Source organism: Chiloscyllium plagiosum, unplaced genomic scaffold (genome assembly GCF_037043375.1).
Source record: "Chiloscyllium plagiosum isolate Xiang-an unplaced genomic scaffold, Cpla_swu_hap1 HiC_scaffold_34, whole genome shotgun sequence".
Taxonomy (NCBI): Eukaryota; Metazoa; Chordata; class Chondrichthyes; order Orectolobiformes; family Hemiscylliidae; genus Chiloscyllium; species Chiloscyllium plagiosum.
This window is the reverse complement of record NW_028270172.1, coordinates 33373740-33389086: the sequence shown is the minus strand read 5'-3', so window position 1 is coordinate 33389086 and position 15347 is coordinate 33373740. Positions and strand designations below refer to the sequence as shown.

The 15347-nt window shown below is 41.0% G+C and overlaps 1 protein-coding gene across 3 annotated transcripts in view; it reads left to right on the top strand.

The window, feature by feature from the left end:
* Positions 1 to 1986: 1986 nt before the first annotated feature.
* osbpl10b (oxysterol binding protein-like 10b) overlaps positions 1987 to 15347 on the top strand; it is a 259812-nt gene continuing 246451 nt past the window's right edge. For 2 of the 3 annotated variants that reach the window (XR_006315905.2, XM_043719213.2), the window contains exon 1: positions 2462 to 3040. Coding sequence is in view for 2 of the 3 variants with exons in the window: in XM_043719213.2 (XP_043575148.2) it covers positions 2730 to 3040 (311 nt within the window). In the remaining variant the exon portion in view is untranslated. Of the gene's footprint in view, positions 2219 to 2461; positions 3041 to 15347 lie in introns of those variants that run through there. The other variant, XM_087978586.1, reaches the window with a different exon arrangement.

Genomic DNA, 15347 nt, shown 5'->3' with positions numbered 1-15347 from the left:
TCAATGTTAAATTCCACACTCTGAACTTCCCAGCATTCTCTTGTATAGAGCTTTTCACGTTATCACATCTTGCAACTCCATTCATTCCTTTTTCTAAAGACATTTCACATCCTAAACTGAACAGACATCAGTCACATTCATCCTCAGCCGATTGCCCATTCATCACAGCAATTCTTCACAATGTGCTTCCTTTCCATCCATGTGAGTCATCACCAGTGATTACATCTTTCTGTTTTCTCCTTGCAGGGGGAGAGTACACAACTTAGTGAGAGAGGCAGTGTCCCAGTGCAGAAGCGTCACTTACTGGCAACACATACCCACCTAGTCCATTTTTCTTGTTCGAGATTACAGATGTCAGCAGCAACCTACCATGAAAATCTTACTCTTCTTAGCTAGAAGCGTTCAGACCTGTTGATTCTCTGCAAGTAGATTCTGACCTTGCCTCTTTCCAGCTCCTTAGTGTTCACCCCCTCAGTCCTTGTTGTGTATTGCACTTGCTTCTCATCAGATATTACATAAACTGACTGTGTGAAAGCAGCAGAAAAGTGGAAGGTAAAGTGAGTGAAGAGTAAGACAAGTGAAAGAACTTCCAAAAAATTGGAAATCAATTGCCTCATTGAAAGAAAAGTGCTTTGAACAGCAATCTCTCATGGACATGATGTAATTCCTGCACTTCACTGATTAAAACCTTCCAGTTTGTCAGTTTGACTAGTTAGAGTTTGACATGTTTAAATTCATTAAAATTTTACAGAATGAGAGGCTATTTCATTTGCTGTTAAAAAAACCCTAAAGAACTGGATGGGACAAATGCAAAAAGTCCACCTCCAGTTGATGGAGTGTCTAGCGTTAAGGACTGTAGTCCCAGGATAAGGTTCAGCCATTTGAGACTGGGGTGAGGAGACATTTCTTAACAAAAGAGGGGTTGAGCCTTTGCAATGCTCTATCCCATAAAAGGATGGATGCTTGATTAACGAATATGCTCCAGACGGAGATCTTTAGATTCTAGGGTATCACATGAATCAAGAAAATGAGGATATGGCGGAAAAGTACATTTGATGGGGACATTCCACCAACACCTTTTTAAATGTGGAAGTAGTCAATTCCTGCTTACTTAGGTTCTCAAAATATTCCTAACTTTGATAACCAAATATAATGCTGGAGGCAAAGGTTACATTCAAGCACATTTTTATTCACTATTAGGATATGGGCATCATGCTAGGCTGACAATCGCTTGAAAAGAGGGTCACAGTCTACTTTCTTGAACCAAATTTTAAGTACCACAAATCCTCTACTTGCGATTTGCTCTACTTATCACAATACTGAGTCGAAATTTGTAAATTGAGAAAAGTTGGTTGGTTGAACATAAACCACAATTTTATGGAAACAACAAACTACTTCCTTCAAAACACGTTAAAAAGTTTTAAATTACTTATTTATGGGGTCGCTCATAATGCCGAAGTAGTAAAGCCGTTCACTATTTGGACATTTAAAAAGACAAGCAGCTGGCCACTCTTACAAAGCCAGTTTGGGAGGGTAGTTATAATTTGGAGGTACCGGTGTTGGACTGGGGTGTACAAAGTTAAAAATCACACAACACCAAGGTTATAGATCAGTGGTGCTGGAAGAGCACAGCAATTCAGGCAGCATCCGACGAGCAGCAAAATCGACGTTTCGGGCAAAAGCCCTTCATTGCCCGAATCGGATGCTGCCTGAATTGCTGTGTTCTTCCAGCACCACTGACCCAGAATCTGGCTTCCAGCATCTGCAGTCGTTGTTTTTACCAAGGTTATAGTCCAACAGGTTTAACTGGAGGCCACAACCGCCTGATGAAGAAGCGGCGCTCCGAAAACTACTTTGCTTCCAGTTAAACTTGTTGGACTACAACCTGGTGTCGTGTGATTTCTAAAGTTTGGGAGGGGACTGCGCTGCTCGCGCGTAGACGTCCACATGCACGTGCTCGCGTTACGCAATCGCGCGCGAGCTCCAGCCAAGGGAACGGGAGAGAGAGTTAGTGTCTCCCGGAATTCCAGAGTAAAGTACGGAATGGGAAGGGCTTTTGAGGACTGTTACAGAGAGAGGATCACGAGGAAGTCAAGGCCACACAACACACCCCGGGCACTGTGACAGGGCAGAGGAGAACTGTACCCTTGCCAGGGCTCACATTACGCGTACTTGAGAGGGAGACTCCTTTCCCGCCCTCCCCTTCTGTGACTGATCGGTAAGGGAGGGGGGAAAAGTACCAGGCAAGACGTCTCCTGGACGCGTAAGCGCCACCGAGACGGGGCACCACGTCACTGGCAGCGAGAAGTCAGCAGATTTGATGAGGGAGGGACTCGTAGCGACTACCTGACAGAGGGTGGGGAAGAGGAGCAACAGTGGTGGTGGTGGGGAGGGGAGCTGTCCCGTCGGTTGACTCACTGATAGAGCGGCGGCGGTGGCAGCAGCAGTAGCGAGTGTTTTCCCTCGATTGCCTGACACCTTCGGACCGTGTAGGGCTCGAGCGCCGGACGTTCGTTATTCGGAATGTTCCATTGAACGCGCGCGACCCACCCCGCCCACCTCTGCCGTGCCCAGTGCCGCGCGCTGCTGCACATCCTGGCCGCCGCCGCGGTGCAAACTCCGTCCTGTCTGTCCGTCACACTTCATTGTCGTGTTGTTTATAACCCATCCCTTCCCCTTTTTACCCTTTCTTCTTAAAGGAAAACGACAGCCAGCGTTTGTCGCGGTAAATGTTTAACACTGAGAAAGTGGTTCCTGGCAGCGCTGCTGCTGCTGCAGCTGGTAGTGGTGGTGGTGGTGGTGGTGGGAGAAGGCACTCTGTTTCTCCAGGGGAAAGGGGATCATTGGTGTTGAAAGCAAACACCCAGGACAGGGCGAAGAGCAACTGCAGCAGCCCAACCTCAGCAGCTGCAACCGCGGATTCGATGCGGATTGTCCGTGAGGAGCAGCAGAACCACCACCATTATCATCCGGAAGCTGGCAAGGTTGTGGAGGGTTTACTCAGCAAGTACACCAATCTGATCCAGGGCTGGCAGCACAGGTACGAAACTATGGAGTGTGTACTGTATGTACAACTTCGTTTGGGAAATATCTTAGGCGCAAACTGCGCTTGTCGTTAATTGTATGAAATACACCCATAACACTCGATATTTGGCGAACGTGGTATAACTTATGTTAGGCTGGCAATGTTCCTTTTATGTTAATGTTTCTGCGTGTTGAAATATGAGCTGGAATAGATTGATCTTCACTGAAAGCTAGTCATCCCTTGCTGATTAAAACCACTTTTCCTGGTTAGTGCAATATAATGAAATGCAAAATTGGTAGCTCAAATCTCGTCAGCTCGTACTCATGAGACATATTTGAGTAGAAAAACTGTAGTGATTACATGGACATTTTGTACTGTGAATTTTGGAGATCTGAAATCTGTATCAATTTAATATATCAAATAGTTTAATTAGTACGCTTTCAACCTTCTTTTCGTTATGCCTTCTCCGTGATCACTGCACATATTGACGTAGGTTTATTATCTGTTTCATAGCGTTCCAGCAGTACTCGATATATAATGGGGCTGAAGCTAAATTTAAATGACAAGTAACTAGTTTAAAGCTGTGTTTTCAGGCTTTTGAGTACTGATCATAAACCTTCTGAACTACATTTATGCTTGTCAAACAACTTTATGCTGGCAACTGTACTTTGGTATTTCTCATCGCACAAAAGAATAAGGTATCACATCAGGTGCCATTCTTGAACTCTCTTTCAACAGTTGTAGAGTCATACAGTATGGAAACAGGTCCTTTGACCCAACTTGTCCATGCCGACCAGTATTACTAAATTAACGAGTCCCATTTGCCTGCATTTGGTCCATATCTCTCTAAACCTTTCCTATCCCTGTACCTGCCCAAATGTCTTGTAAATGTAATTGCACCCATCTAGACCATGTCTTCTGGCAGCTTGTTCCATATATGCACCACCCTCTGTGTGGAAAAGCTGCCCTCAGGTCCATCTGGCATCAAGTATTTTTTGTATAAGGCAGATGAAAGTTTTAACTATTGTCTTCTGGTTATGGGAAAGCACTTTAAACTCCATTAAATAAGCACTGATTTAATTATAGGGATCTATTGCATCCTAAATGCCACTGTTACAGATACTCTGATTCTGTGCAATGAGCAGGCTCAGAATATTATTGCATGATCGTGATCTTGTACTAATTTTGGGTGTGAGTGAATAGTCGCTTTTTACTATACTTTGACAGTGTCCTCCATTTATATCCTCCATTTGTAACTCAGAAGATCTTTTTGTTGGATTCTCACTTCAATTTTAGACTATTAGATTATGGTCTGTCTTGAGTTTTTTACTTTACTATCTGATTTGTAACGTACAACTACTTGCTTTATGAAAGCATGAAATTCATTTTAAGAGAATGGTAATGCCATCAAGGCTTACTGTTTTTCAAACATAAATTGCATTGCAACTTAAATTACTTTACGTTTGCATGTATTTCAGTTACATTTTATATTTTAAAGGTTTCTAAAACTTCTGATTTATCCTAATAGAGTGATGTTCTAATATGGTAAGTTCCACAACAAGATTTGTTTACAGACTACTTCAAAGTAGCAATGTGTGAAATGAAACTTAGCAAACAGGAATTGAATGTGTGGAAATCTCTGGCTTTAAAACATCTTGAGACAAATCTGATTAATGCAGTCTATTTTTACTGGAAAAACATTATTTACTTGTTAGAAGTGTGTGGCAGGTACAAGGTTGCTAGCTAAACAACCAAAATCTTTTCAGAATTTATGTATAGGTATACATATTAATAAATATTTTATATAGAATAACTTAATTTCTTTTGAAAAAAATGTTTTTCTCCTTGCTGAGAACATACTAGAAGTAGGGATAATATTTAGATGTTATAGTTAAGTTTATTGAAGGGATCATTTTATTTGCACTCTGACACTTTCATAATGTAAAACAATATTCCTAAAAGGAACATAAAATATAATTCGGTTCTACTGTTTAATTTTTGGAACATTTATAAAAAATGGAATGTTCTCCTAGTTTGTGGTGTAACTCACTGCTAGGAAGTAAGGAAATGCAGTCTGAAAATCTAGTATTTTTTTGTTCCCTTTTGTTTTTATTGCTTTATTTTAGATGTTTTTCTTCAACCTGGGAAAAAAAATTGACTGCCTAGTGTCTGTTATATTCAACCTTCCTTTTGGCGTAGTGTTAGAAAATCCAGCACTGTTTGGAATTTGTTCTCTTGCCAAATATTCTAGTCATTTGCTAGGTAATTGGAATGTTCTAGATATTTGGAAACTTTTTAATCATTTAGGCTAGGTAACTAATGTTACCATTCAGTATGGGAATAGTTTCATCTTATGTTATTGGCTACATTTGTTTTAGAAAAATCACTTTGTTAAATTATACCTCCACCTTTTAGATAATTTTTGTATTGCTACCAATTTAAGGTTTTGAATTCTTCTTCCATAAGGGAGACCAAGGAAAATCTCTTTGAGTGAATTGTTCAGATTGACATTATGCCTTAATGAGACTTGCAAGTGAATGTTGAAGTAGTACAGCATTAGGCTGAGGGTACATCACTTCCATGTCTGATCTTTCTGCACTTATGCAGAACTCCACAAAGGCAATTTTCTAATTGCTACAGGTTAGTGATAGAGAATGGGAATTCTGTCTTGCTTTTCATCCGTAGGCTTGACACGGTGGCACAGTGATTAGCACTGCTGCCTCACAGTGCCAGAGACCCGGGTTCAATTCCCACCTCAGGCAACTGTCTGTGTGGAGTTTGCACATTCTCCCCGTATCTGTGTGTGTTTCCTCCGGGTGCTCTGGTTTCCTCCCACAGTCCAAAAATGTGCAGGTTTGGTGAATTGGTCATACTACATTGCCCAGGAGAAAGTGAGGACTGCAGATGGTGGAGATCAGAGCTGAAAAATGTGTTGCTGGAAAATCGCAGCAGGTCAGGCAGCATCCAAGGAGCAGGAGAATCGACTTTTCAGGCATAAGCCCTTCTTCAGGAATGAGGAGGGTGTGCCAAGCAGGCTAAGATAAAAGGTAGGGAGGAGGGACTTGGGGGGAGGTGCGTTGGGAATGCGATAGGTGGAAGGAGGTTAAGGTGAGGGTGATAGGCCGGAAACGGGGTGGGGGAGGAGAGGTCGGGAAGAAGATTGCAGGTCAAGAAGGCGGTGCTGAGTCCGAGGGTTGGGACTGAGATAAGGTGGGGGGAGGGGAAATGAGGAAGCTGGAGAAATCTGCATTCATCCCTTGTGGTTGGAGGGTTCCTAGGCGGAAGATGAGGCGCTCTTCCTCCAGGCGTCGTGTTGCCATGGTCTGGCGATGGAGGAGGCCAAGGACCTGCATGTCCTTGGGGGAGTTAAAGTGTTCAGCCACGGGGCGGTTGGGTTAGTTGGTGCGGGTGTCCCAGAGGTGTTCTCTGAAACGTTCTGCAAGTAGGCAGACTGTCTCCCCAATGTAGAGGAGGCCACGTCGGGTGCAGCAGATGCAGTAAATGATGTGTGTGGAGGTGCAGGTGAATTTGTGACGGATACGGAAAGATCCCTTGGGGCCTTGGAGGGAAGTGAGGGGGGAGGTGTGGACGCAGGTTTTGCATTTCTTGCGGTTGCAGGGGGAGGTGCCAGAAGTGGAGGTTGGGTTGGTGAGGGGTGTGGATCTGACGAGGGAATCGCAGAGGGAGTGGTCTTTCTGGAAGAGGGAAATATGTCCGAGGTGGTGGGAATGATGAAGGCTGATACGATGTATCTGGAGGTTGGTGGGGTGGTAGGTCCAGTGGGGTTCTGTCCTGGTGGCGATTGGAGGGGTGGGGTTCAAGGGCAGAGGAGCGGGAAGTGGAGGAGATGCGGTGGAGAGCATTGTCAACCACGTCTGAGGGGAAGTTGCAGTCTTTGAAGAAGGAGGCTATCTGGGTTGTTCGGTATTAGAATTGGTCCTCCTGGGAGCAGATGCGGCGGAGGCAAAGGAATTGGGAATATGGGTTTTTTTTTTACAGGATGTAGGGTGGGAGGAGGTGTACTCTAGGTAGCTGTGGGAGTTGGTCGGTTTATAGTAAATGTCCGTGTTGAGTCGGTCGCCCGAGATAGAAATGGAGAGGTCTAGGAAGGGGAGGGAGGAGTCTGAGACGGTCCAGGTAAATTTGAGGTCGGGGTGGAAGGTGCCCGTAGTGTTAGGTAATGGGGTAAATGTAGGGGGATGGATCTAGGTGGGTTGTTCTTCAGAGGGTCTTGGACTTGTTGGGCTGAGGGCCTGTTTCCACACTAAGTAATCAAGTAATCAAAATCATAATACCTCAACTGTTGTATCACTTGAACTTGACCAACTGAACACATCAATGGCTCTTTGAAAGATTTCTGGTTTGAAGCATGAGGTCAGATTTTTTGAGGAACAGTCACAGTCCTTCAATTTTTTTTTGCAAAATGAATTCTGTGTAAATTGACATATTCCCATTAGTCCCATGTTTAGTGTTAGAGGACCAAGGGAAAATTATTCAATTCGGAGATGAATAAATACACGATCAAAACTATGCATAACTATATATATCTTTAATGACCTTAGGATATACAAAATCATTTGAAAGTCAGTGATGTGATTTTGGAACAAGGTCTGTGCAGTTAGGTAGGGTAAACCCGCAACTAATGTGTGCAGTAAAATCCCTCATACGATAAATAATAAATGGAATGTTGGTTGAGGGATAAATAAAGGGCATGGCATACTTGTTTAAATAGCACCTGAGATTTTTCACATGCACCTGAAAGAAAATGGTCCTGCACTACTACATGGTCAGTTTAAATTGTGCCCAACTTGTGCAATGGGGCATTAATCAACTCGCAAACTTAATCTTTAGAAAATAGTACAACTGACGTAAATATATAAACATTCTATTGCATTAACAGATATTCATATGGAACAGCATACTGCAAGTTTTAATAGTAAAAGTCAAGTGAAATCAACTGAAAATCTGACATACCCTGCCGTGAATTCACATGTGAATTTGTTTTAAAGAAAACCGCTAGATCAGCAAATTGAGCAATTTCAGCTTATATCAGCAGAAATATTATGTTAGCCACTTCTCATTTGCAGTGAGTTGGGAATTCAGATATTGCTAATTGTTCTGACCTCTGCGCCAGGAGGTCTGGGTTGAAGACTCACCTACTCCAGATGTGGATAATAACATCTCTGAACAGGTTGATTAGAAAAGTAGGTTGAATTAAAAAAAAAGCCAAGTTGGGCTTTTATGGTATAGTGGTATTGACCCTATCTCTGGGCTAGGATGCATGGGTTTGGGTCCCACCTGCTCCAGAAGTTTGTCACAATATATCTAAACAGATTGTTTTCAAAATGTCAGTGTCATGTTGGGGCTTTTGTGATGCAGTGGTAGTCCTTATGTCAGGATCCAGAGGCCCAGGTTGCGGTCCCATCTGCTCCGGAGGTCACAGAGTCCTACAGCATGGAGACGGGCTCTTTGACCCATTTGATTAAAAAAAATCTATAAACTTCTGTTTTCTTTCCTATTTCATTTATAAGTATGATGATGTCAGATTGTGACAGATGCTTCTATTATGGGCACGAAGGACCACCCACTTAAAAGTTTTTATTGGTCCTGCAGGAAACTCAACAGTTTGTCAGTTTTCATTCCTCATTTCTCTTGTGAGTTGAACTTCAGTACCATAAGTGAATAAGTTTAAGTCCTCAGATGTTCAGTTCCTAAAAAGAACTCTGTTGATGAGTTGCACATAGATGATATCGTGCACCTTTTTGCTTCTACTGTTTTAATTAATGTGCATTGTTGTTATTATTAACAGACAAGATGTGTGCACAACATCAAGCTACTTTTCTGATTTCAAATTATCTTCTCAGCTGCAGAACTGTTAGGCCAGATGGAAAATTAAGTAAGGATAAGTGGGTGAGGTGGGAAGAATTTAAAGTTGCTCAAAGTCCTTGCACTAGAGAAAAATGGGTAATTTTTTTTGTTAAAAGTTATAAGTTTCCTGTTATTTGTTTCCTTAGATTGCATAGCATGCACAATACCACTCTAGAACTGCCATCGTGAGGTGTAGAAAATGGGACAGAGATGATTTGTCAATTCCCCACACTTTTGAGCAGATGGCTGAATCATATATTTATTGTGTCCTGCACTTAATAGCCCATAACAAAATTGTCTTCTTTTAAATGTTATTTCTCACAGCACCCATTCCTCATTCCTACAGGCCCACAGTGAAAAAGAGGAATGACTGGATAGTAAAGGTAAGAGATAAGAATCATCAAGTGTACAGGATTGAAGGAACAGGGTGACAAGGTAGGACACTGGATGAAGGGTATCGGGAGAGAAATGAAGTAGTATAAACAAGATTCTGAGATGGCTTAACGAGATTGGAGACTGGGAAGCCATGAGATTTGAGAAATGTAAAAGAGAATTGGAGGCACAGGAGAATAAAAGATATTTAGCTGAGTTGGAGCAGGAGAGGAAACTGGGGGCTGAAATCATCAACTGGTTACTCCAGAGGAGGTTATTTAGCCCATCAAATCCATGCCAGCTTTGAGCAATTCAGCCAGTTCAAGTAAGTTGAGTACTTTCCCATAACTTGGGAAGCACCTCACTTAAAAGGCCACCACGGATGAGATTTAACACTGAATCTGTTACACCAACTCAGTCTTTGACAGTCTGTATCAGTGGTGCTGGAAGAGCACAGCAATTCAGGCAGCATCCAACGAGCAGCGAAATCGACATTTCGGGCAAAAGCCCTTCATCAGGAATAAAGGCAGAGAGCCTGAAACGTGGAGAGATAAGCTAGGGGAAGGTGGGGGTGGGGAGAGAGTAGCATAGAGTACACTCTCTGCCTTTATTCCTGATGAAGGGCTTTTGCCCGAAACGTCGATTTCACTGCTCGTTGGATGCTGCCTGAATTGCTGTGCTCTTCCAGCACCACTGATCCAGAATCTGGTTTCCGGCATCTGCAGTTATTGTTTTTACCTCTTTGACAGTCTGTAGCCTGTTTGACAATTGTCTTGAACAAAGGACAGATTGAATTGAATTACTTTTATCGTTCTCCAGTGCTTAACAGTTGATTTTTAGAAAGATCACTTTCCCTTTCTTAAAAACTTGCAGTGGTGTGCTTCCCGAAACTTTGCTTGTGAAATCCAATTTAAAGTTCTATGGCAAAGTTAGGTTTAAAACGAATTAGGGTTTATTTGTGCATTCAAAACTGGGGCAGTGGGAGAGACTTGTATCTAATTAGCTAATTTTACACACACAAAACAGCAAAATGGATACCTATTTTTAGCCCACTATATTCAAATAATGTTTGGGTAAATGTAGCCTCGGCCAAGCTTTAGAATACTGCATTAGGCCCCCACAGCCTGTGTTTGACATTTCTGTTTGGGACATGTCTTCACTTAGCTTCACCTCCTAACTTGGGTCATGATGTGGAGGTGCTGGTGTTGGACTGGGGTGTACAAAGTCAGAACTCTCATGACACCAAGTTATAGTCTAACAGCTTTATTTGAAATCACGAGCTTTCAGAGCGCTACTCCTTTGTCAGATGAAGTGATGCTTCACCTGATTAAGGAGCAATGGTCCAAAGCTTATGATTTCAAATAAACCTGTTAGACTATAACCTGGTGTCGTGTGACTTCTAACTTGATTCAAGCATGGGGTGTTGGCAAGTATTAATTTATGTGCCACAGTTCCATAATACCGCACAGTACGTTAAATAAAACAAACTGTACAAATTCATTGAAAAGTTCTTAGTGAAATAATTAAAATATTGGAATTAAACAAATCCATGATAATTGAACTGATTGAATACACTTAAGGCAATGAATAATGAATTGTGTCAACCACCTCCATCTGTAGTTTAAGAAAACATGTCAGAAATTTTATTGTTCTAATGATGTGACCAGTCATCTGTAGTATAGAATATGAACAGGATTTGCTGTTATGACATTGATTCAACCTTGGCAAGTTGCAATGACAAGTAAATTACACAACGTTTTCCACATGCACGCTTTCTGGCAAAATGTGTCATAAGATGGATTTTCATCCATAAATTATTAAATGACAGCTCAAAATTTCAGCTGTGCAATGAAATGCAGCTGCTGATTGAAGCCCCAAGACATGATTTGGGCAATTCCCTGTGGAAATGAAAAATGGAGCACACCTTGCAGCTGGCTCTAGAAATGTTGGCAGAGTCTTGGGAACAGCCACCTGTTTGTCCAGTTAGGGAATAGTGCATCAGATGAGCAAATAAATAAGCATTTATTGAATTAGTGCAACATTAAAGTCTGATAAGTTACTTGCTCTGGCCGTTTAAGATGCTAAATGGTATGGTGCTTAATCAAACTACTTGCTGTTTATCTTTAATCATATATAAAAATGCAAGAAGGATTTACTCCACATGTAATACTGTAAATGGTTCTTAAACCAATAGCTTGCATTTCATAAGTCTGATGGAAATCTTAAAGAATGTAAGTTAGCAAATGACTACTATCCGATGGACAATTTACTTGGATTCACTAAACCGTTGGTTCCCAGAATATTACACCCAGTCAGGTAGCTGTATTGGAAATCAAACCGAGATCATCTGATCATTTACACAATTTCCAATCTCAAACTTATCAACAGAGCTATATGAACTATAAAGAGGCACCTCAAGGGTATTTGATTGTTAAACTCAAACAATGTTGTTGTTCTAATTTAATTTGCATCACTGAGGCCACAGAATACGCTTCAGGCATTTTTCCTTCATATAAACCAATTTGTTGGATAAAGTCTAAAACAAAAACAACAATGATTCTGTAACATGGATGTAGGTTTGCTCGCTGAGCTGGAGGACGGTCCGTTTTCAGACGTTTCATCAGCATACTAGGTAACTTCATCAGTGAGCCTCTAGATGAAGCACTGGTGGTATGGCCTGCTTTGTGTTTGGGTTTCCTTGGGTTGGTGATGTCATTTCCTGTGGTGATGTCATTTCCTGTTTTTTTTCGCAGGAGGTAGTAAATGGGATCCGAGTCGAGTGTATGTTGATTAGACTTTCGGATGGAATGCTATGCATCTAGGAATTTTCGCACGTGGCTCTGTTTGGCTTGTCCTCGGATGGATGTGTTGTCCCAGTTGAAGTGGTGTCCTTCCTCATCTGTATGTTAGGATACTAGTGAGAGTGGGTCATGTCTTTTTGTGGCTATTTGATATTCATGTATGCTGGTGGCTAGTTTTCTGCCTGTTTGTCCAATGTAGTATTTGTTACAGATCTTGCAAATTATTTTGTAAATGACATTAGTTTTGCTTTTCTGTATAGAGTCTTCCAATTTCTTTAGATGCTGTTTTAGTGTGTTGCTGGGTTTCTGGGCTACCATCATCCCAAGAGGTCTGAGTAGTCTGGATGTCATTTCTGAGATGTCTTTGCAGGGGAGCATGACTAGGGTTTCTGGACGTGTTTTGACTGCTTATTTGGGTTTGTTGCTGAGAAATCGGCGGACTGTGGTCATCAAGGTAGCCCACAAACCCACCAACACACTAAAACAGCAGCTAATGAATTTGAAAGACCCCATACAGACAACAGGCAAAACTAATGTCATTTACAAAAACCGTGCAAGAACTGTAACAAACACTATATTAGACAAACAGAAAACTAGCCACCAGGATACATGAACATCAACTAGCCACAAAATAGACGTGAAAATGTGTTGCTGGAAAAGCACAGCAGGTCAGGCAGCATCCAAGGAGCAGGAGAATCGACGTTTCGGCCATGAGCCCTTCTTCAGGAATGGGTTGGGCTCATCACCAACCCAAGGAAACTTAAATACATAAATAAAAAGCAGGCCATACCACCAGTGCTTCATTCAGAGGCTCACTGATGTTACCTAGTATGGTGACGCAATGTCTGAAAATAAACCTTCCAGCTCAGCGAGCAAACCGACATCCAGAACCTCAACCTGAGCTGCAAATCTTCTCAAAACGCGCTAATTCTGTAACATGGCTGAATTGAACAAAACTTTATAGAAGAAGATGATGAAGTAGTGGAGTTAAATACTCAGACGAAAGTGGTAAGTTACCCACGTTAAAATGAGACTTCACCTTGAGGTTTTCTCTCTTTGATTAGTAGATATGGACAAAACAACCATAAAATAGTTCAACAAAATTTCATAAATCTCTAATTTGGAATGGAATTAAAAGTAAAGGATTGGGGTGGGCAAGAAAAGTTGCTAATGGTTAGTGAATCATGAAAATTTATTTTCAGAACACTAATTGCTGGGGCAAAAATCAATGGTGAACATTGTATGCCATTGTATAAGGTTAGAATGTCCAAATTGCAATTTCTTGATATGTTTTTAGATTTGTTCTTTCATGAAAAAGTGTTGAAACTTGGTGACTTAGTCAGTGTTGGTGATCGCATTTTAATTCATCTTGAAAAGTACTCAAGAAACTGAATCATCAAATTGATTAAAAATGAAATTTAAAATTCTATAAGCTTGCTTAATAGTCCAAAAATCTCAAGTGTAGATACTTGTTAATCATTAGTCCAAACCTGAATGTTGTCCATATCTTTTTGTATGACAGTGGACAGTTCCCCTGATTCCTATTAGCTTCAGTTCTGCTGAGTATCCTTGATGCTCAGGGCAATAAGTTGCTCCTCATCTCTGGAATGTATCTATCTTGTTCATATTAGGATTAAGGTTATAATGAGGTCTAATGAAACAAGTGGTCCTATCAGAACTCTAAGCATTGATCGTGTTATGGGTGACCTAGGTGCCTCTTCGTAGCAGTGTCAGTGACCCATTGCATCACTGTGCGGAAGACTGAGAGAATGGCTGATTGACAATATTGCATTTGTTCTGCTGTGTTGTGGACAGGATGTAACTGGGTAATTTTTACACTCTGGTGCCAGTAATATAGCTATATGGGAGTAGGTTGGTTAGGAGTTTAGCAAGTCCTGCAGCACAGGTCTTTAGCACCATAGCTTTTCTTGTCTAATGCATTTAGCTGTTTTTTGATATCATGTGGAGTGAATTGAATTTCCTCAAGACTGTCTACCTCTTGTTGAGGCTGGGATGCATTATTTGCAGTTCATAGCAGACCATTGAAAATGCTTCATCCTGTTTTTTGCTGGGCTGTACCTTTTAATGGAGGATGGAGATGTTTGTGGAGCTGCCTCTCAAATTAGTTGTTTCATTTGAGTGCCACCATTCATAACTGGATACAGATGCCTTGTACCCTCCTTATTCTTATTGGCAGATGTGATATGGGAAACTTTTGGAAAAAATGGAAACTTGGAGGAAAATACTTGCGAATCAAAATGTTTTGATCTGTTGTGCACAACTTTATTTTGAAGCTGTAAATTATTCTGTTTTGATAGTCATCCTAAAGATTTGGAGGAAATGAGAGTATTTAATTGTATTTGGATGGTTTTCAAGAGTTGGGATTGAACAGTACTGTTTACTTTGTTGCCTTTTCACTAAATTGAATGCTTGATGCAGCTAGTAAAATTAAATTTAAGAAAATACGATTAGAGAAAGAAAAAGGATGAAAAGGTTAAAGGGTGTGAGATGAGGTGGAAGGCAGATGATTGTAAATGAGTTACAAAATAATTATTAGGAAAATGGGCCTACCAGTTATGGTTTGAATTTTTGAAATGAGTCAAAGTTGTGAAGTGTCTAAGACGACTAAATAAAATGGTGTTCCTTGAGTTTCATTTGAAAAGTATAGGAAAGTAAGCACTAAATATGTGAGACAGAGAATTAAAATGGCATGTGGCCCAAAGTTTAAGGCTTATAGACTGAAGCAAGATGTTCACTAATTTTGTTTTGCTTCTTCAATGTAGTAGTCAATGGTGAATTTAGTATATGAAATAAAACAAATTCTAAAGAGCAGTTTCATCTAAAAGGAGTATTTGAGCTTCTGGATGTAAGAAGGAGATAAATGGGCAGGTGTTGCATTGCCTGTACTTAGAGGTAATTGCTATGGGAAGGAAACCATGTTCTTGGGTGACAAAGAAATAGATTAGAGTATCATGGAACAGTGAAAACAATGCTTGAATGTGCATGTAGATTTGCCCCAAATCTCAAAATTGCTCAGGAAAATCCAGTCATGGGAGTGACCCATCAGAAAAAAGGCTGCCCCCATATATTTAATATATTGCTATTCTTTTGAAGTAAATGTATGGTGGTTAAAGGGGAACCAGTGGATGTATTGAACCTAAATTTCCAGAAGGTCTTGATGAGGTGCCACGTCAGATTTTATTTTTCACAATAATCTTTATTATAATGGGGTAATACACTGACATAACTAGAAGATTAGTGAGCTAACTAGAAGATTAGTG